General features: G+C 44.7%; 1 protein-coding gene across 1 annotated transcript in view; it reads right to left on the bottom strand.

The window, feature by feature from the left end:
- Positions 1 to 2026: 2026 nt before the first annotated feature.
- Positions 2027 to 22814, bottom strand: part of LOC121082264 (radial spoke head protein 9 homolog) — a 28320-nt gene continuing 7532 nt past the window's right edge. The window contains exons 3-5 of the mRNA XM_040581612.1: positions 21505 to 21508; positions 18931 to 19077; positions 2027 to 2211 (exon numbers count right to left, since the gene is read on the bottom strand). Of these exons, the coding sequence (XP_040437546.1) occupies positions 2051 to 2211; positions 18931 to 19077; positions 21505 to 21508 (312 nt within the window). The 3' untranslated portion in view covers positions 2027 to 2050. The remainder of the gene's footprint in view (positions 2212 to 18930; positions 19078 to 21504; positions 21509 to 22814) is intronic.

Genomic DNA, 22814 nt, shown 5'->3' on the forward strand with positions numbered 1-22814 from the left:
CCCTAAGTGGTGCAAAAAACCTCTGCCAGTGGGACACCCTTTGCTGAAGGATAATGTCAAACATACACACAAGCCTCTCTGCTTAAACCACTAATGGACAGAACTGGCATAGTCAGTAAGCCCAGCTGTTTCCCACTGCTCTGCTTTTTTTGCAAGGTTGTCAGTATCCCCGATTTTCTTATGCCAAAACTGTCATTAGTACTCTATACTGTCTCCAGTGAATGAGCTGCAACCTGCTCCTCTAGCAGAATACAAGATTTAGCAAAGCAAAGTCCAGTGTGCAGAATGATTTGGAGAAAGGAGGGGCAAAGACTTTTACCTCAAAGCTGGAAAGGATCTGAAGGCTTTTGTTTCATCGTGGTTCACGACTGGGTTTGGAAAAGCATGTTTCCCGCTTTTTCCAACAATGAATGGTGATTCCCCATTAACCTGTGTTTCAACTCAGATCTGCCTCATTTGGGCTTTTATACCTGTGACACTAATGGAAGAAAAAGTCTCCTGCAGAACTGTATTTCCTTGGCAGTAACAGAAATTGTTATGACTACCGAAATTATTTTTTTTAATTATCTGTACTATCCATAATTTGCAGCAGAACACCTATGGCAGCGGTAAACAGACGTGTGTATCTTACACGTCCCCTTAAGGATTTCTGGCTTGTGCTTCACTCCTGGATCTAGGAAATACAGAATGTTGACATCCTTGATGACTTGGCCTGTGATTTTTTCCCCATGGAAATACATTTGCCTTAAGTCGTCCGTATCGGTGGTACGGCTGCTTCCTGGGATAGTTTGGTCCTGATGGATGCGCATAATTTTCCACGCTCTAACTAAAAGGTGGCACCATTTCTCTCCTTGTATAGTAGTACGTGCATGTACCTTGCACCTACTGACCACTGCTACTTGAGACGTGCTACTTATGGGCCTGGTATGAAAAGGTCATTACATTTATCAGGGTCATTATGGCTTTGGCTCCGTTTCTTTGATATTTGTCTGGGGGCTACAGATCAACACAGCTTATTTATATACTACTATGCCACTTAACCTTGTACTGCTTTCATCAGAATCATCTGCTAATACCTATCAGCATGGACAGGAACAGAGAGTAAGGATAAACACGTTTTACCAAGGAAACCAAGTTATAATGGTTCTTCTTAGCCTTACTTTGTGAAAAGGAAGCCCTACATTCAGCCCTTTGAGCTGGCCAAGATCTTTTGGCTTTGGGAGGCAGAGCTAAGACTTCATTAACTATACTGAGATAAAATCTCTGGCTGACCGTCTATTTTATGAAGCTTTGAAACCTACAGCCCTTTAGAAGGGAAAAGATTTTTCTTTCTTCTCCTGCGTACAGAAGTTACTATGTCTTCTAGCCTAGGTAGCTCTGCTCAGTGAGCTTTACTAATGGAAAAGTCACTGGATTAAACCACTGCCTTGAGATGAACCTGAATGAGCACATTTTGCAAAAGACCAGGTGATGCCCAGTTAATGTTTTCTACAGTTTAGTGCCATGAGCTGGAAGGACCTCTCTAATTTTCATGAAACCTAACATTTGAAAAACAAAATACTTTCTTCAATATGCCTTTCTCGAGTTCAGGGTTTAGTACAGATCCCTTACGGTATGCATGAGCTTTCTACTCTGAGTGCAGCCCTGTTCTGTTTGTCGTTCATGGGTGATAGTAGGCATTCATTCATGCTGTCTCCAAATTAGCTTTTGTGTAAGCATGGTGTCAAGGAAGTGTCATGGTTGTGTAAGCATGTGTAACTAGATGGCCTAGGTTTGATTTCTAACCTGGGGCTTCACCCATCGTGGAAGAAAATGCCATCTGTCAGTATCTAAAGGATCTTCAGTGACACATAACAGGGAATTCAACCTGGAGCTGAAGGAGGATCGCACACAGCAAAGTCCTAAGAAAAGAACTGGGGCCAGAATCCAGGCACAAAAGAATCTTGCTCAAAGTGCAGAGGTTTCACACATTTATTAGAACAAGCAGTAAACAAAAGTCTCCTAAGTATATAATCTAAATGTTCTCGAGCCCTCATCCCAGACAGGCGAGTCACAGCATGAAGGGCAGATCCAAGTTCTTCTCGCCAGTGCCGAAGCAGACATAGCCGTATCGCTCGGTCATTGGGACATGGTAGAACATCAGTCCCAGCCGCAGCAGGCTCCGCAGCACCACCACAGTGCCTCCCTTCTCTAGCTGGACAGTCCAGGAGCCTGTGCAAGAAAATGCCATTTGTCAGTATGTCACAAGTGCAGTCCCTGGAAAGGAGAAAGAGGCAGCGTTCCTGGAGCAAGCTGTCCCTAAGCTGAGAGGGGGACTGCAGTGCGTTCTGCCTGACCAGTTAACAGTGCACAAGGCTGCACTGGAGTTTGTGACACCTGAGAAAAGGGAAGTGAGGGAGGCCAGAAACCTTGATACCTTTTTTTCTTTTGTCAGTTCAGTGTTACAGGCTGCCCTCAATTCCAGATGTCTGTGTCTAGCTTCACACGGTAGCATATTCCATGGCTATGATAGTAACGCCATATGCGTCACAGGAAGGGACCCCTGGAGCTCCAGACTTGTATACTTGATCCCTAGGAGAGGCTAGAGCTATTCTTGGATGCTTCTGAGCGGGCAGCAGTTACTCTACCAAGCTGCCACCTACTTGGTCTAGCTACTAGCTATAGAGAGCCAAGACTAGCTATAGCAATCCTGCATAGTATGGAATTTATTTTTAAAATAAACTTGTAGCTTTAGTAGTGAGAAGAGGAAGAAGACACTTCAGCTCCAGAGAAGACTGGTTTCCCTGATGCAGCAACTGGGAAAGAGGAAGAGAGCATGAAAAGCAGGGTATTTCTTAACTCAGAGAATTTTGCAGAAAAGGTTAATTCTCTTCAGTCTTTCCTGGCTCCATCATTGAAGAGGATGTGCGTGGTAGGGGCAAAGGGATTAGTTTCCGCATTGATTTTGCTTTGGCTCTGCGGAGGAGGTTCAGAGCCAGTGTGAAAATGCAATTTCTCCTGGATGCAAGGAGCTCTGAGCCACTGAGTGTTTTGCATCTGACACGACAGCCTGGGAACAACACAGGAGGGGAGGGGGCTGGAGCATCAGCCTGGATTCAATGCCAGAGGGCAAGGAGCTGCCAAAAGAAGAAAATACCAGCTTCAGCACCAAATCAGTAATGCCTAGAGGCTACAATGTAAGGAAGAAGGTTCCTGCTGAATCTTCATCTAAAAGCAAAAGCAGCAGGCCCAAATAAAAAAGTGCAGTTGGAGCTGTCATACTACTACGGGCCTGGAGTCAAGCGGTCAGGCTGTCTGCACCCAAAGTCAAAATCTGCCAATTCCAGAGTAAGCAGAAAGCCCATAATGCGTTGGGACAGTTAGACGGTATTCATCCGTGTAGATAATTTTAGGCTCATCAGTTTATGCTGTGACTCATGCTTACTTACGTCACGGTTAGCCTGGGGAAGGGCTTCTGTGATTGCTGTCAGCTGCCAGTCCTCCCCTTCCCACTCACTTCTGACTCTTGGCCAATTTTAGTGGCATCCGACAAAGGGTTGAAGTGTTTTAACACCACAGGTTCCTACAACAGGTCTCCACAGGACACGGCCCAAGGGTTGACGGCAGCTCCTGAAGCTATTTGTTTATCTGCCAGCAGCTGTGGGGCAGCACAGGCTGTTTGGCTTGCCCGGCAGCAGCTGTCTGGGCAATCAGTGCTCGTAGCTTTGGGCTCTTGCACACTCACGTGCAGTACATGTAGTCTCTGAAGCAGTTCATGGCAAACTGCAGTAGTTGAGGGCTCGATGGGGGGGGGGGAAGTTGAGAGGAAACAGTATATATGGTGGCTGCAGAATCAGAAAGGAACACCACAATTCAAAGCCCTGTAAAACCAGGTGTCGTGAGTTCTGCTGCTCACCTGTTACCTCCCTCTTCTCTTTGTATTTCTGTACTTTTCAAAAGTTTCTTGGGCACCACTGTTTCCCCTGTCTCCTTCAGTAGCAAGTTCCACAGGTTGGTTATATCATAATATGCACCGTGTCATCTTTGATCTGTTACCTTCCAAAGCACCCTCTTCAGTTACGTGCAAAGATGGAACTAAATGGACAGCAACACCTGCCTTCCATGGCAGTCACTGAACTTTCTGACAAAGTGACTCTGGCTGCAGGATAGAAGTACAAAAGAGACATTCACAATCTTTTAAGGACTCGGGAGATTTCCATACCGGAGAGCTTACTTCTGACTCACTCAGCTCCATGTTGCCACTAAAGAGAAACAGCTGGAATCTCAGTAAAGCAAAGCGCTACTTAATACAGAGCAGGATCAGTGCAGGTGTGTGCCATCTTCCTTGCACTGTAACATTCCTTGCACACGTCCTAGTTAAAGCATGAGCTGGTGTCTTCACACACAGTGGTTTCACAGACCAGGCAACCCCAGTCTCCCATGCAGTCTCTCCAGTGCTACTCATGGACACAAACTGGACTGGACCTTGGTCATAGCTGGAGTAAAACCACATATTAATGGTTCAGCCACTGGGATTACAAATTCTAACTGACTGGGTCTCTGACAAAATCTGCATGTTCTTAAGAAACTTCACTACTTGGATAGCGTGGAAACCCAGGTGAAGAACATTTCATGACGAGGCAGATCACCCAGTGGCTGAAGCACTACAGCCATCTGCCGTCAAAGGACAAGCTTTCAAACAGTTTATTGAACTCTGCCTCTAAAAATTTTCACCATTTGCTCGTGGCGGTAGCTAGACTATGCATAGGAGAGTTGAGCAACAAGTGGCAAGCAAATAGGTCTGAATATGTGACAAATAACTTTTTCCATTTCTCCTTTGAACATCGACTCTGCTTTCAGTGCAGGGTTCTTGCAGCTTGCGCTTGCAGAAATGATCTGCAAGCCCTTTATCACGTACTGGTGGTTCTTGCTGCGGCTTTACACATTGGTTTGCAGGGGGGTGACTGTAAACTTTTGAAAGAGTTTCTCTGACAAAAAGCTAATGGAATGAGGAACTCTCATTGTCTTTGATTTAGGACCAGTCCTCTGAGAAGCAAGTCTGTCAAGAATAGGACTGTGCCTTGCCTTGCTGGGTGGTGAGAGCCTCTAGGGATTATCTGGTTTGCTAAATGTCTCCCAACATACTGGAAGCATCCAGCAGCCTGGGTACATGTGATAGCTTGTGTGTGTGTGTATATATGTTCATGTACACAGATGAATCCTATGCCCAAAACTATTTACAAAGAACAAAAAGAAATGCCTGGAGCATGACAAATGGGAAAGTTGAGAAGGAAAACAGGTATATTAATGCTCTCATGAACTATATCTGGATTCAGACTTCTTTTTGCTGGACAAATTCACAGAGAAGGTAGAGTAAATAGAGTTCAACTTGATTTAATCCCCTTATCTATGCCCTGGGGCAATACAGTACATGGATCCATGATCTCCTCACAACATTTACCCAGTGTGCTTATCTATCTCTGCAGAGGATTCATCAGCAGTTAACTCTGCTGATCAAAGGAACTTCCCATGTACCTTCACACCTGGCAGAAATGGACAGATGTGATTGAAGACAGCTCCATTCACTTTTATGCTTGATCTCTAAAGGCTGTGATGTGCAGCTGTTTCATTTCCCTACTGTCTGTCCAAGCTGCAAACTCCCAAAGGGCTCAGATTTGTCATTTCACAAATGTGAGACCTTTGGGGAATATTAAATTGTTACAGCTTTCTAGCTCTTCTCTGATGCTTGGTTCTGCATCTAATTCTATGCAAATAGGGACAATAAAGTTTTGCTGATGCTGCATAAGTCTTCCTGTGAAATAAGGACCTGAACAAAACAAGCAGGTTACTTCAGGGCAATCCCACCTGGACTGACACAACACTCGTTGAAGACAGGAAAAAAATTACATGAAACTGTCTGAAACTGTAATGTCATTTTCACTCAGATCCTGTTTTCAGCAAGAATTAGTCATAGAGCTGCTCTTTATTCTGCAGAGCCAAAACAGCAGCAGCCGTGCCACCTTCTGCCTTTTACTAACCAGATCACTGGGGACATGTTTCTAACACAGCAATCAAAGGTGATCTATTCAGTATACTTTTCCAGGCTGGACCTTTGCAACACACAAAATCAATTCAGAAACCGCACTGATACACAGTGCTGGTGTTTGCCTTCTAAGGAGGCAGCACATTAAAGTTGTGAAACCTAACCACTTATTTTGGTCCTTTTAGAGCCCATTATCTCAGTCTGTTTTTTCCCATACCTCACCACATTAGCAGCATTTGAGGAGATGGTCCAGAAGACAAAATTATTTGAACTCATGAGACACGGAGCAAGTTATTCTCCTTGAAAGCTTCAAGACAATTGTGTTCTCTTCCATCACAGCTCAAACCTCACTATATTAATAAAAAATGCTTTTTCAGGCCCACCTTTCTTGTAGGAGTTTGAAATAATGATGTCATAAACCACTCTAAATGTACTTTAATCAGAAGCTAATGAACAGCATGAAATAATAGCTTAAAATGAATATGCCTTCTTTCCTCCTTCAAGAAAATGCCTTAGAAATGCATTTCATAATAAAATATAAAAAGGGCTGAGAACTGCAAAAATGAAATGCTGCTTTTATCCTTTTTTTCTTCTTTTATCCTTTTTCTTTTCTTTTAAACCTCCCTGCTATTACAAATGGTTCTTGGAGTAAAATCATTGCATAGGTAGCTGTAGGTCTCTATTACTATAAAAATGCAGGAGTGGGATGCTGGGTTCAAATCCTTTCTAATATTGGCTCAGAATATCCCAGGGCAGTCCCCGTACTGTTCATTGCCCCTGTGTCAGACAACATGTCGCTTGCTGGGAGGCTGAGAAACTCAGAGCATCAGTCTGTAAGGTACACCAAGACTCCTAGATAAAAGTTGTCAGGAAAAAAAAAATTACGAACTATTATTTGCATTGGAGGGAATACAAATAGAACTAAGAGACAGCAAGTAAAAGCTGGCTTTCCTAGAGTTAAATACTGATTTTTACTTGCATCTACGTGTGAGCTGTAGCTAGCCTATGTTATCCCTAAATCAGGCAGCAGAGTTAACTTCACTCATCATGCTTGCTGAGGTACAGGGAACCAGAGGTCATTGCTCTCACGCCAGAGATTTCTAACAGTAACACCGCTCTGGTAAGATTTCCATTCTTCAAAATCCATTTTTTTAAAAGAGCAAATTAATTCTGAAGCTGCACCCAGCAAACCTAAGGAAGCCAAGCACTGTCTGTGTTGAAACTATTGCCTGTTGCTGCTCCAGAAGGGAAGGGAGGGAGCTGCTGTGTGGGAGGAAAGAGCATGGGAAAAATATCCGCTGGATGAAGATCTGGAGCTTCCTATTCCCTCTTTAGAGCAGGCTGCAGCCTCCACCCCTCCAAACGCAGACAGGAATTCTGAGGAGTTCCTTACATCTTTCCCAAACAGGAAAGTGCTTTGAAGATTCTGATGCTCACCCAGTGTTAAACCACTGCCTTTTTTTATGGCACTTCAACAGCTGCCAGGACACCAGAGCTGAATTTCAAAAGTCAACCTACTTCTCAGCTTCTTCTTCCTTTCCAGTTGCCAATAGAAATCCCTGTCTCATCCCCCATGTCTGTCTCAGCTATGGGCTGAATCTTCTAATTCACAGAGGCAATAGGGTGCGTGAGACATTAGCTTTTAAACAAAAGCCTTTTAAGAAGGCTGTTTGCAGAACTTTCCTGTGGGAACTGGTCCACTTTCAGTATGACCTCTCATAACATTGCTGCTTCGGAGGTGATTCAGCAATGCCTCGTTTCAGTACAAGCTTGAGAAGAAACAGCTTTAAGAGCTAGACAGGCTGATAGAGAGGCTCCATGCTGCAAAAGCTCACAGAGGGTCATAAAAGTGACATTATCAATTCCTCTTCAAAGGAGGAAATGTCTCAAGGGAAAAGCAGCGTCAGCATGGTTGCTCTTACCATTAACACAATACGCTGCCACATGAGCAGGTTATAACCTACCTTGCTGCAGTTCAGTTCTGAGTGAGGGTGAAGTATGGAGTTATAGCACAAATATTAACCCGCAGAGGGGTAACATAACCGCTTCCCTTTGCAAAAGCAGCCACTGCTTGGCTGCGCGACCCCAGGCACTTAGCTCTGACAAAGCTACACTGCACCCATGGGATTTAGCTTCCATTTCCCTCCAACAGAAAATCTAGCACTGCAAAGAGCTTCCTACTTCTAATTTGCTGTCGATAGGAAACAAAGACAAATTGCACAGCAGAGCAGCTGTAAGGAAATTTTGCTGCACGGACATTTGAGGCACAGCCTACCAGCCATAAGGACACACATCCAAACGCTCTTATATGTGGGGCTCAGACTCCTTCATGCCATTTACTGGCTACAAACTAAATCTCTTTCATTTGCTTGACACACCACCTGCACCCCATACGTTAACACTGCTGTCAATATTTCCAATTCCCCATATAACTATTTAATAATAATTAAATAAAAACACAGACTGGTTGCAGGTTCGGTACTATTTTTAAAAGCCTCCAGAGCCAGGAAAGCACAGTTTACAAACAGTCAGATGCTTCCAAGTGGCTCTTGCGTGGTCCTAATGCCTGCCACATCTTTGACACACAAATACAACCATGCCCAAACCTCAAAGTAAAATGGTCTTGCTTCAGAGGGTTTTTCTCTCCATTATCCTCTCCCACTGGGGATGCCTCTGCAGCACAAATGATTAAGACAGCCCTGGGCCTTCCATTTACGCACAAAGTACCTGTTTCCTGCTGACAAGGAAGACCCAGGCATTGCAATGTTGTCCCAGGAGCACAGTATTCGGAAGCCTCCAAGTACTGGCTGAAATGAGGCCGTACTTAGACATCTGACAACAGTGCGGCTTAATCCAGTTGAAGCAGGCTCTGCCCCCAAACCCTTATTCCCCTCCTCATCACTCTTCCATCACAGAGACCACAAAAGTGTTTATTTACTGCTCAGTGAACCAGGTCAGGGAAACGATCTGGCTGAAAAATAGTTTAGCCAAAAATAAAATTATTTTTCCAGCTGAAATCTGGCTGCACAGCCAGCAATGCCAACACAAAAGAAGGGACAATACACAGACATAAATGAGCAGCAAAGGATGGGAAAGACTGAAAAAGCTAGCACAGAAGTAACACACATCAAATTGCAGCCTCCTTATAGCCCAGTTAGTTTGCCCTTAAGTCCTAAATCCGCCTGATAATTAGAATAGAGCTAGGATCCTTTTAACTTTTGTTGTTGTTCTTGAGAAAAAGATGCAGACTTTGCACAGAAAGCATCCAGAACAGAGATTTGGAACAGGGCTGTGCACTAGAGGAAACAGCAAGACAATATACAATCAAAATTTAGGAGTAGAAAAACTGGTTAAAATCTGTGCTATTTGGATTCTGACAACTGTAATACTGATCATTGTATCTTGGGTCTTCTGTAGTAAATTTACAAATCTCTCAGAGAGGCAAAGCACCCTCCTTCCAAAGCACAAGTTTATGCTGGATCTTGTCACACTCCATATTTCTTGTTCAGCTGGTCGCTGTGTGGAGCGTGCCAGGAATCACGTAGCATCTACCTGGGGAGCCCCTGCATTAATCCGTCACCTTCGTGGGCTTCTGTGAGCCCGTTGGTTGGTAGGAAGAAAAAGAAGGAGTCTCTCGCCCCTCCCTGCTCTGAATGAAAGACGCTTCCTCTAAATCTTGCTACAGGATTTCAGGCTCAATTCAGCTTCTTTGGGGCTTTTGTCACCAAACAAATGTGATGTCTTTGAAAGAAAGATTAACAGTTTGATGAAAGGATGCAATGGACAGCTTTGTTCTAGCCTGCTTCCCCCTAGAGCTTTCGGTCACTGTCACTTTCTTACCCACGGAGAATATCTGTCTGACTCTCAGAGGAGATTATGGCCACCCTGTAAGATTTTGCCTCTCCTGATAACAAAGCACTGGCCACTTTGAGGAGGTGATAATGATGAACAGGGGCTGGATTAGGGGCAAAGAACCTCACATCGATCTCCGAATTCTGAGAGAACACAAAGCAGTCGATGCTGGGATTCAAAACCCATCGAATGCTTAGAGGACATCCAATTCGCTCTCCTGCAGGAGGGGCAAGGCTACAAGCCCTGTCAGTCCCCCAGTTGTACTTCTTACCTCATCATCAAATTAGCAGGACTAGTTAAAAGGGCTTAGGGTGAGGAACAGATGGCATGGATTATTAACTGTTGATGTTCTCATACTAAACTAGATACTGAAATCTAGCCCGAATTACCTGAAGAGCTTACCAGTTTCTGAGAAGACTGTCACACTGAGCGTATCCACACAGCACAGTGCAGTTGTGTTGATATTCAAGCTGATTCTGAACACTAAAGATGGCTAAGCATCTTCTAATGCCTGGGATATCTTAGCTGTCTCTGCACAGCACAACCTGCACAGCACAACTGCCATACAAATATACCCATAGATGAACTGTCTCATCCTTTTCCCTCTACACACAGCCACGCACCCATTCAGCCTGCAGAATTTCAATCTATATGACATTTGCATACAGTAAAGCAAGACAACGCCCATTACTTCCTCCCTGCAAATGTTCTATGGCCAAAGGGGCAGCAAACAGCAAAGCAAAGCTATAAACAGGGCTGGCACCAATGCCAGCTGCTGCACAGGCAGGAGCTGCCACTCAGAAATAGATCACTCCTAGCAAAAGCTGACCTTGTTGTGACTTCAGTGACACACAGACTGCCCTGGGCTTTCCCCTGCAAGTGATTTTTCATCATTCCCTAGAGAAAGGGCTAGGCCAAGGCTGACCGATGTGGTGATAAAACTACAACTTCTGGTTCTAAGAGGCTTCACCCGCATTTCCCATCAGTTCATCAAGAAGTTCATCTCCTTTTCATGTCCAATGAACCAGGAGCTGAAACGGAGACAGGGTGGGCCATGATTTCTTTTACTGAGAAGGAAAAAACTTCAAATATAATCCCTGGAAAGTTGCTACGGAAGACTCTGCTTCTGTCCTCCTCCTTTCACTGCAGCAGTCAGGAGAGTGAAGGATTCCACCACAGCTCTCGGTTGATGGGCAGCCCTGCTCCAGTATAAACTCATCCAAGGTCTCTGACTAAACAAGACCCCTGAGGTGATACAGACCGAGGACCCAAAAGCAGTGAATGCACTGCTTTATTACCCATAGACACAAAGCCCAAGGAAAGCAGACTCCTTTCCAGAAATCAAAGCAGACCACAGACGGCCAGTCAAAAGCTCTAATACTAGCTGGCTCTGGAGTCCTCACGTGGCAACATAGCAGGAGAGGTTCCAGTCTGATCTTGAACTCCTGAGCTGGCAGCACCCCAGCTTGTAAGAGGGACAACATCTTGTATTGCTCCCAGGCAATGCTCTTGGGTCGCTGCAGGCGTAGCCTTAACAGCCTTTAAAGGCTCCTCAGTCCAAAAGCATGAAGAGTGTCTCTACTTTTGAAGGATGTAGGAGACATGCTTATGTATTTGCGCACATCCATTGCATGCCTGTAATCACTAAGGGTGCGAAGAAAGCTATTGAAAAGCCCCAGGACCATTCCAGAAATTGCCTAAGCTTGGAAGGGACAGAGTAGCTTCTCCATACCTACAGTTCAGAAGGTCAATATACCACACACAGCCTGGAAACTCAGGCCATACCTTCTCCTCAATTTGATGCTGCTCTCGGTGCTTTTCTTTCTCGTTTTGCTTTTCTATAGTCTCCTTTTCTGTGCGCAGCACTGACAACGCCTGGACCACAGTGCGCCCTGCTGGAAAGCAGCAGCTACGGCCAGCCTGGAACTATTTCTAGGGATGGATGACTTCAGTTTTAACAGAGAACTTCAGGTACCAACGCTTTAAGTAATAGCCCACTGAGCTAACTGTTTGGTTCGATTCTTACATCCGAAAGCCGACTGTTCTGATGCACGCTAATCTGTTTTACTCCTTCTGTACTACTGTGTTATGAAGTTTGTCAAAAACACTTCTATAAATGTCAGGTAACTCCATGGGATGCTGTAGCTCAGTTTCACACATTTGCCAGACCTACAGATCACCTCTCCGAACCAGGAATGAGGATAGCTGTGAGCCACACTAGGAGTTTTGTTCTATGTTTTGGCTACCTCTTTTTATCCTTGCTAATATGAAGCACTGCCCTCTCATTCATTATGGGTCTTTTAGTTTGAATTTCAGCAAGACAGCTTGAAAAGCCTTGTCCCCGTGTGGCTCTTGGCAGGCTAAGAAGTAAAGTGCTTTTGCTCTCAGTTTTCACAGAGCTGGGGAGGTGCTGCTTGTTGTTAAGCAATGAAAGGGGAGGGCTCAGGTCACATCAGTGAAATGTTAGCGGAGAAGGGAGGCTGGGTGAAAGTAGGTGGCCAGCACAGCATAGCACTGCTGGATTTTGCAAGGCCACTGGGGAGGTAGCCATTTGTCTTAGAGCCCTGATAACGGGCAGGCTTGCTCTCTGCTCGCTAGCTGGGGGTTGTAAATACCTCTGCAGACACAGACTCTTCAAATGGCTGGAGACTAGGCTGATAGAGGATTAATCGCCTGGAGGGTGGGTCGAAAGGGAGTTAATTAGCTGTGTTAATGCATGGAGATAAAGCAGGTTCATGCCTCCTGGCCGCCTTACTTCCAGCACCTGGACTTTTGGGGCAACCAAGATGGAGCTACCAAAATGGGCCTTGAGAGTGGCCAAAGGAAATTATCTCCCACTTAGAAACGCAGCCTCTCTATCTTCAAGGGCCCATTAAGCACCAGCTGTTGCTAAACCGGTAAAAAGCGTGCCAATGAAGCTCAGAGAACAGGAGGTTATGAGTGGTCTAACCCAGGCTACTGTTCAGCAAGTCTGCAGAAAGGCTAGTGCCCAAAGTATTCAGCCAAGGAAACAGCCACAAATCCCATTGTCTGCAGTGCTGTGTAAGGAATGCCTCAAAATCACTGCACTTTCAGGTGAAGAAACGGAGCTACAGACTGAGTGGCTGTCACTTCTTCCGCAGTCAAAATGGTAAACGATCTTCTCTCTAGGCACTTCTCTGGCTGAATCATGAAACAGCAACTAGACAAGACTCACTATGATCCACCCTGCCACTGTATACCCGTTTAGAATGACGCTACGAAATCCCAGCATTACAGAGCCAGAGCAATCACATCTGAGAGGTCTCAGCTCCCCGGTCTACCCTACACAATGCATGGCAATAAGTCAGGAATCTCCTCAGTCCTCTTTTGAGCCCTCATGCGTCATAGTTCAGAGCGTAAAGCCAGCTGTACGGAGAGTCCTGTGCTTAGAGTCGCTGTCTCAGGAGCACATTGCCACCTTTGCGTTAATGTCACTGACACTGAAGAAGCCCAAACTAAAAATCACCCTCCATGGCTGTCATCAAGTTTACAGCCAGGCATATCAGGAAATCACCTGTTCTGTACTCCTACATTAACCTTAACTCAGTTACTCATGTCTGGGACTAGCAACTTAGATTTGCCTTTGGCTAAAACACAATTCCCAGGAAGACATCCAGAATGATGCTAAGATACCAAGAGACACAAATTCCTCCATTATCCTTGTTAGCCGGTAGTAATTTTACTGTTAAAATTTGTACCTAGTTTCTCATTTTCATTTTTCTGGCTATAATATTCAGCTGCTGATTCCTGATACGCCTGTCTCTGCTATACTAAATAGATCTTCGATAATCAATACTTAAACTCCATGGAGTATTTACACAGTGTAATACAGTCATTCTCATGTTCTTTCCTGCAAGATAAAGAGATTGAACTGTTTATGTCTCTCACCAGCCCTTGAATCCTTTTGTGGCTCTTTTCTGTAACTCTCCAGTTTTGCAATGTGCAGTAATCCAGTCCTGATTCCACTAACAGCATGCGCAGAAAAAAAATCACCTCCCTGTTCCTATTTGCTACCCCCTTGTTTATAAATCTACAGATCAAATTAGCCTTTTAAGTTTCAGGATCAGACTGGGAGCTGATGTTCAGTGGGTTGTGCCTGGATTTCCTTTCAGAGCCACAGCTTCCAGAATACAGCTCACAGTCTGGCTTCCAGTCCCTGCTCTTAGGTCTGTGACTTTGCAAGTAGCTACATCAAAATGTACTTTCTTTAAGCAAGCCCAGTTTACCAGATCTCTGTAGCTGTCCTGCCCTTGTCATTATTTGCCTCTCCACCAATTCTTTACTCCTAGATCATTTATAAATAAGTTGAAGAATACCAGTACTGGCACTAGTCCCAGCTGAATCCCCTTCTGACCCTCTCCAGAAATATGCCCATTCAGTGATTTCTAAATCACAACTACCAATTAAGATAAGTTTAGGGGAATATTTCTGCAATGCTGGGATTTATTAAAGGTTAACATCGTAAGTATGCCACAAGTCTCCTGAGATAATGATTTCAGCAGTAACTTATCTGGCTCAGCCATTTTCATTTTTTGACACACAGTAAAGGTTGTCTAACTACCCTCCCATAGCAAACAGTCTGAAAACTGTCTGAAAGAGTATTTTATTGTCTTCATTTCATGTAAGTCCATATTCTTCCCCAAAACAAACCAGAAAAAAAAATTGAGCATTTCTGCTCTTCCACATTTCTTATCAGCCTTTTTACCTTCACCATTTAGTGACAGTTTCCAGTACCATTACTATGCTTTCTTCTCCTATCAATATAGTTGAAAAAGTCCTCCTTATAGTTGTCAGGGACTACTGCAGGTTATCCTGGCTTCCTTGTCATTTTCTACTCAATATAAATTCCAAATTATATCAATCATTAATTGTTCCCAACTTTCTGTATTTCTTTTATATTGCTTTTTAAATTCTAATTCCTGCCCTTATTCCACCAGTGAACTGTGGTAGGCTTTCAGCCAGAAGCAGCTCTTCATTGACTGGGAGTCATGACTTGTGAATAAAGTCTTCTTTTATAAATCCTATTTCCACTCATATCTTTTCCTATCCACATTTTTCTTTTCCTTTGCCTCCAACATACCTCCCCTCCCGCATCAGTTTTTAACTGCATCAGTTTTTTAACCTGTTGGTGTCCCTTATCTCCATATCAAAGTGATCTGAGTCAGCAATCTGTAACAAAACTCAGAGTCAATTTATTGCTTTTCTGAACTGTACTTTGAAAGCACCAAAGACCTGAATTCTGCATCCCCTGTTTTACCTCCTCCCAAGCTTTCCAGTCCATGCTAGTACCTTAGGCTTTCTCCCATTCCCTTTCATTCGTCCTTGCAGAATGTAGCATAGCCTGATCTGATACTATGGTGACAGTAAAATCATCCTTCCCCCTCCATTTTCACTTTTCCCATCATGTCAATGCTTGACAGGTGACCATTATTTCATACCTATGCAACATTAGGTCATCAAGTGAAAATGCTGTAGGCATGCTAGGAATTTCTGCTATTTTTTTCACCATTCCATTACCTACAAGCACATGTAAAACTGCCACAACTCTAGATCCCGAGATGCTACCACCCAGGGTGCCAAACTCCATGCAACAGAAAGGACCACACTGGCAATCTGCCAGCAGCTGAAAGGCTATATCTAATTGTGCATAAAGTTGAGCAGATTGTCTGCTTAGACTAGAGCAAACAAGCTTATCTTTAATGCAGACATATGGCCAGCAAAACCTACAGATCCCAGCATGCAACATGATGGCCAGCTGGCCACTTGGATCAGAAAGAAGCATTACATGATCTGATACTGTGGTGACAGAAGATCAGTATCACAACCCCTCCATGTTCAAAAATCATGAGTCGGGCCACTCAAATTCATGAGTTTGGCTCAGAGAGCTGGCGACTTTAGAGGGGATAAGCCAATTGAATTTGCTTTTGAGACAGGGTTTGCATTCTCCCACTTTTCTCTACAATCATTTACAAAAATGTATTTTTAAAGTAAAATCTAAGTTACACAGTCACTTGTCTCTGGGAGCTGAGACACCAAGAAAAACCAGACAGACTCACAGTATGATTAGGGGAGGAGCAGCAACATAGTCTGAACTCTTGAAGTGCACAGATAACCCAATAGACAGACACGCGGACAGAATCTGGAACCTGCAATCACCACAGATATCACTGATAAAGATGAGGGTGGCAGACAGTTTTGTTACAAAACTCCAGGTTCCCCAATCTTGCACTAAACTCTCTGCTTTTACCGTTGTTTCCTTTATTCAATCTGGTTTAACTTCCTTTCTTCCCACCTCTCAGCTGTCATATAAAATGTTCTCTCTGCCTCCAATTTTCCATTCTGTAAGACACCTCTGCTCTCCTATTATGACACCCCATACATTTGATGACAGTTACACCCTTGACAGCCACCACAGATGTTCAGTTTCCAATTAATCAAGAAAACTATTCCAAAAGAGTTGTTACTTTTAGACAGGTTAAAATCAGCCCTTAATCTCTCAGTCCTGTTCTTTAGGTCTTTTAAGGGAGAATCCTAATGCACGCTGGGAGCATCACTCACATGTTACTCAACCCGGTCAACTTTTTGTGTATTTATTGAGGGCAGAGATGATTTTGGCTTCGGTCACAATTCTAGAGTCAATAGATTTGGGAATTCCTACTTCTGCTCTGACAATAACTGTTCAAGAGTGGATCTAGCCAAGAAAGACAAGAAAAGCTTCGGGTCAAAATGAGGGGATTTGCCAGAGCTATGAACAACATGTCAGGAAATAGAAAAAGCACTGTCTGCGCTGGGTCAGGACCAACATGAACTGGCAGAATTGAAAGAGGGTAATTCAAGACCCAGAGTTTGAGTACCTTGCAACCTGGAGTGAGGGACTTTGGCAGAGCCGTGCAGATAAAGTCAGCAGAAAGCCTCTGTCTACCTCCTGTTCTTTTTTTTCCCCCTACATTTTCACAAGCAACCAGTACTTCAGGCAACCTGAATGCTTGTTAAAGGGGGGTGGATTGATCTTTCTTTAATGTCAGAGCTCCTATCTGCATGTGATAGAGTGCAATTAGAGAGGCTACATGCCTTGCTGATCCTGTAACCAGTTCCTGTCTTACTTCCTTCGCCTGACAAGCTCATTCCATCAATCCTCAGGTTCAGTCCAAAAAGGAGCAGAACAGAGCAGCCAGAGCTGCACAGGCACCATGATGAATCTTCTTTTCTTCCATTAAGAAGCGCTCAGCTGCACTTGAGCTCAGGTAGTCTTTGAGAATTAACTTTTTTGAGGAGACAGAGATCTGCACTAACAGCAACAACCTCCCAGGAACGGGGCAAAGGTTCACACTTACTCAGACCGCAGGTTGCGACAGGAAGACAAACACGACAGTGGCACAGCTGAGCCTCACTTTCTATCTGCCACTGTGTAAAATTTGACCACAAGTCAAATTTGATTTAAAGACTTCAATAAAACCGCCATCTTCATGTCTAACACACAGCATGACCTGCCAGTTGCCTGGTCCCTTGAACTAGATGTGAAACACTGCAGAATTGTATCTGTAATCTTTCAAAGGTGCCATTCTTCACCACAGCTGAGGGGGGCTAAAACCAGCTCTGTGATGCAAATTAGTCTCCAGGCTCTTAGCCCTTGGTGCCTGTTTTCTAGTGGAAACATAGAAAGCACCCCAGATTTATCGCCTGTTGCAGTGGCTCTATGGTTTCAGGCCTCACAAAATTAAAAAGTCTCCCTACCACAAACCCTAGGAAAAAAAGGGTGGGCAGGGAATGCAAACAGTAGCAATGCCTGAACTACCATACAAAACTGCAGCTAAAATTTTCTTAGGAGGTATCTAGGACCTAATCTCCCTTGCAATACTCCTTTTTGAGTCAAAAGGGCCAGCTCAATGGGCCAGCATACATAAAAATGAGCAGTCCCTCCAGACTACACCTTTGTAAAACGACTGCAGCAAGGACACTCCCAGTAAGTTGAACAACGGTTTACATTTTAGCACTGTTTATGCTCTGAACAGTCAGAAATGTTCAGAATTCAGGCAGGAGCTCACCAGGTTCCTTCTCAGTCAAAGGAAAGATTGGACAAGATATATATATATATATCTTGTCTAATCACACACACATGAAGTCTGAAAGTCAGAGCACTGGTAATTCACTGTCCTTCCAGCCAAATCCATCAGGCACAGGTCACCTACTATCCTATCCTGCTACTCCAGGATAGGAATAAAATAGCAAACTTAAGTTCTGACTATGACCCAAGAATCTTTCTTTCTGTTCTTTCTAGACAGCAGGCCATGAAAACACTTGGCCCAATCCAAAAAAATGCAACAAATCAGCAAAAGGTAGTTAGAAGCAAATAAAAATCATGCCCATCTCTTTAGAGAAATAGCCTGCCAGGGGAAGAAGCTTTAAATATACTTAACAGTTGTCCAGCAGAACAATAGAGATGTGAACTGAAAATACATTCCAGTAGGCACATCTTCCTTTCTGCTTCCAGTGTAATCCCACTAGAATACAGATTATTCCACACTGCAGCATCTAACACAGTTTATCAAAGGAACATTTGAATTCAGCCTCTCAGAGATACCAGCTTAGTGTTAATGAGAGCCCATTTAGATAAAGAGCAGCAATACCGGGTGAGACAAGAGGTCTCTTCAATACTTCAAACCACATAAATTCCCTCTGTCACTGGCGGAGTTATCTCTCCCCACAGGGACACCAGCTGTCACAGGCTTTACCCAAGCCAAGAGACAATATGCCACTCAGGCAGAGGGGTTATTAACTGCTGATGTGGTCAGATCTGTTGTGAGGATGTAACAGCTCTGGTACACTTACATCTACCACTGTAAGCATTTAGATTTGCTTAAGAAGGGAACTAAGTACAATAGTTAGTAAAGGATACAATTCCTTTACAGATTTGCAGGAGCTCCTCACAAGCATACCAAACTCCATAGTGACCTGCATCCTGTCACCTCAGCATTTCCCAGACTACTCAAGGCTGCCTTCCCCTTCATTGCATCTGTCGATTCTTCTACCTTTACCTTGTGGGATATCACGCTCCAGAGAGTCTAGAAAGTCAGTGGATGGGTCGAGGTCAGCCTTTTCCAGCAGGGTTTTATTCTTCAGCTTAACAGGCTCAGTGAAATGGAAATAGGAACTTAACTTTTTTGCCTCCATCAAAGAAAGACCTGCAAACAGCCACTGATGACCATTAACAGAGTGAGCTAGGCTAACGTTCGTCACACCATAGAGTATCGTATCGTTTCTCTAATGCCCACAACATAGGAAAGAATCACAATCTTTCTTCAGTGGACTCCACAGAAGACCAAAGACTTGCCGGAAATGGGTGACATCAGTCATCGATGATGTGCATTGCACGCCATGCTAACTGCGGTCCTAGATGAGCAATGGGCACTGAGTTGAGACCAACCCTCTGTGCCCGTTTGGTTACACCCTATATCTAGAGAACTCACTGCAGCTATAAGTGCTAACCGCTGACATAAACTATGCACGGCAATGGCGGGTCCCACCTTCCCGGTGGCGCCGGCGGGCGCAGGCGGCCGGTGTGCCGGGGCTGAGGGCCCGGGCGGGCCGGGAGCCGCGCGGGGCCGGTGTACCTCAGTGCCTGGCGCGAGGCGGCGGCCGTTCCCGCGCGGTGCGGGGCTGAGGGGAGCGGGGTGGCCGCGGCCCGGAGGCCGTGCGCAGGCCTGGGGCACCGCGGGCTTCGGGGAACGGCGGAGAAAGCAGGGCCCTGGAGAGCCTGGGCAGGCAGGGCAGGCTGTGCCGGGCCTGTGGGGAGCCAGCCCCGGCCCTGAGGGGCAGCAGCCCGCTCGGAATGCGGTTAGGGGTGGCTGCCCTGCCTAGGTCAATGGCCTCCATTTCAAGAGGCCCAAATCCAAATGTACGTCCAAAAGCAGGAGGGCATACAATTACACCACAAAGGATACCACAAAGGGCTCCACCTTCCTCATTTGTTACATGAACGGCAGCAAAAAAAAAAAAAAAATTAAAAAAATCCAAACCTCTGAATCTCATTACTTGCAGTGTCTTTTTTACAGTTCTTACCTAGCTCGTGTACATCTATAATCAATTGGCTCGTTTATAAACGACAGCACTCTTTGTGCTTTCACTCTTTGTGCAAGTCACTCTTTGGGAGCTCATTTTGCTGAATCCCATACAGACAGCCATGAAACAGTCCCTGCCCTTGCAATCTGACTTAGTACAAAATGCAATAAATAATGAGATTGTGTGGCTGTTTAAACAAACAGAATTTGTTTGACATCTTCAGGAAGTTGAAGCTTTTATATGTGTGCATTATATAAATAAATATATGTGTATGCACTTACATTTAAATCCATTGTCACATCATAAATTCTTGGGTTTCTTTTTCATATGTTTCCTGTTCATTTCTAAGGAAAACAGTGATCCTGGAACTGCTGCCCGTAACAATCGTCACCTGCTGATCTGTCACGTGAAATCTTTAAGGAGCTGTGCAGCACACAATCTGACCCATTAGTTTTATGTACGCCACACAAAAAGCGACTCAGATTCCTGAAGATTAACCACCTCTCCTAGACACGAATCAGGCAGAACATGTAGGAGTGACTGCAAACTTTCTGTCCATGCTGTCACCTACCACTGTGCCATAGTCTGATTTTCTCTATGGGAATAGGCATTTTCAGGCTTTGTGAGCTCATTTAATCACTGATGTCTCTAGAATCACATGTTAATATGCTATGGCTCTCTGGCTAGTAAACAGAACTGCAAACCAGTCAGAGTCAACCTGAGATCTGAAGTGAATTTCTGCCACTGTCAACCACAGCTGGATTCAAACCAGATGCTAACAGCTGAGAGGCTCTTTAGCCTGTTATGGATCTTCTAAGCCACCCAGTGTCTAGTTTTTGCCAGTCCTGATTGAAGATTATCAACAAGGAAATCTATAGCTTAAGGAAATTCTTCCTGGTTCAGTGAAGTCTGGTGGGTAACTGTACTCTGCTTTGCTTTGTCTTGACCCCAATTACTGAACACTGATAAGGATCGGGAAGTAAGTGGTTGCATTATTTAACAAATGAAAGGTCAAAAGCGCTGCTATTCACTAAGGTCAGAGGTTACCATCACTGCTATTAAACAGTTTGAAAGCAGTTTCTCCCACCCGTTGCCATCCCAGGCTGGAGCAGCACTCGGGCAGCCAGGAGGGGAGAGAGGCACCAGGCATCATTCAGCCGGCTGCTGGCTAGGCGGCTTTGCGTGGACACCTGCTTCAGGGAGGGAAGGTGCCATGCTCCAGCAATGCCCAGCAGCTCCAGTCAGAGGACTGAGCTCTCCTGCCTTTGCACAGAACGTGTGTGTACCTGTGTGCCAAACAGCTTTAGCTCCTCCCAGCTCCACTCATTTAGAGCTGGCATCATTTTGGGTGAGAAATCAAACTCGGGTTCCCTTCCGCTCATCTTGAGCAAGGTACTGAATGAAGCTCACAGAACTGTTTACAGCATCAGAGTTAAAAATCCTGAAGTACCTGTAAGTTAATGCTGAGTGCACAGTGACTCCTGTATGCTTGCACAGCTTTATAAAACATTTGAAAAAACTTTCAGTGATTTAGGAGGAAGCTAGCTCACCTTCCTTTGCATTCTGTAGTATACTGATCTCAAGAGAAAGAAAAATAGTTATTAATCCATGTCAGCATTTCTGCTGGTACAGATTAAGAAGGCTACCCTCAAAATACTCTTGCAGGACAAACTGTTTCACTGTCCTGGGCACCCATTAGACTGACACTGCTCACGAGTTATACTGGTATCCATCATCCAGGTCACTTCAGTGTGGTGGGGACAGGCTGCAGTTGGTTCTGATGCACCAAGAAATAGATTGGGGTTATTCCTCCCAGGTGTGTTGAATATAAGGTCTGGTTTTCCTTCCAGTTATCTCAAAAGTTCGGACTGTCTGGCTTCAGAAACAGTGTGGTTTTGAATCATTTTCCTGCGTGTAAGTCATTACTGTGTAAGGATAGTAAAAGATAGGAAACAAGAAAGAAAAGTACAGTTTTTCTCAATAAGGAAGGCATGATAGGTGGCTGCTTGACAGAAGGGGAGGAGGTTGTGGGTGACGAACAGTTGGACAAACTTCAAGAGCTGCAAAATGAAGCCTTGAGCTGTGCTGAGCATGAAGTAAGGAACTGCAGCCAAGTAACAGTTTAACAGGAATGGAAGGGACCAGGGGTGTCCCTACCTGGTATAATATAGACGCTTTCCTCTGGTTTGGAGATCGTACTGAATACAGCAAAACTCTGGGAATACTTTGACTGCAAGCTGTCCAAAGAATGTGGGTCTTTTGGCTTGTCTGGGACCAGTGCCAGTGTCTCCATTACTGAGACCGGAGCTAGCTGTGTGCAGTCACTGGGAGACTCGGAAAGGAAGGGGTGAAGGTACAACGTGTGCTGTGGGCTGGGTTCCTCCACATCTGGAATCGAATCCCTGCAGTAGCATTCTCAGTAAGAAGGCAGCAAGGAATCAGGCTAGTAGGTCAGGATGGGAACAGCTGTGCTGAGATAAAAGAGGAATCTGTGGGATGACTGTGACAAGTCTTCCCTGGAGATTCTCTTTGGCGTAATCCGGGGCAGACATTATGTGTTATACTGCCCTACTCAGGAAGAAGGCACAAGAGCCAAAGAGCTTTGTCATTTTGTGACATGAAGTTTTCTATGTCTTTAAGGTTCATTTCGTATTTTTCATCCCTCCCCTAATAGCCTCTGTCTTCCTGACTGCTCTTGGCACAGGGGACAGGTAGAGTTTACTGGGGTAAGAAGTACTAATGTGCTGATTATATCATCTTGCCCAGGCATCACATGAGCAGCTGTGATTCTTCCAGCTGGCAGCTGAACACACGCGTCTGTCTTTGTGTTTTTCAGGTACCCAGAGGGGTGAGATGCAGC

Source organism: Falco naumanni, unplaced genomic scaffold, assembly GCF_017639655.2.
Source record: "Falco naumanni isolate bFalNau1 unplaced genomic scaffold, bFalNau1.pat scaffold_52_arrow_pat_ctg1, whole genome shotgun sequence".
Taxonomy (NCBI): domain Eukaryota; kingdom Metazoa; phylum Chordata; class Aves; order Falconiformes; family Falconidae; genus Falco; species Falco naumanni.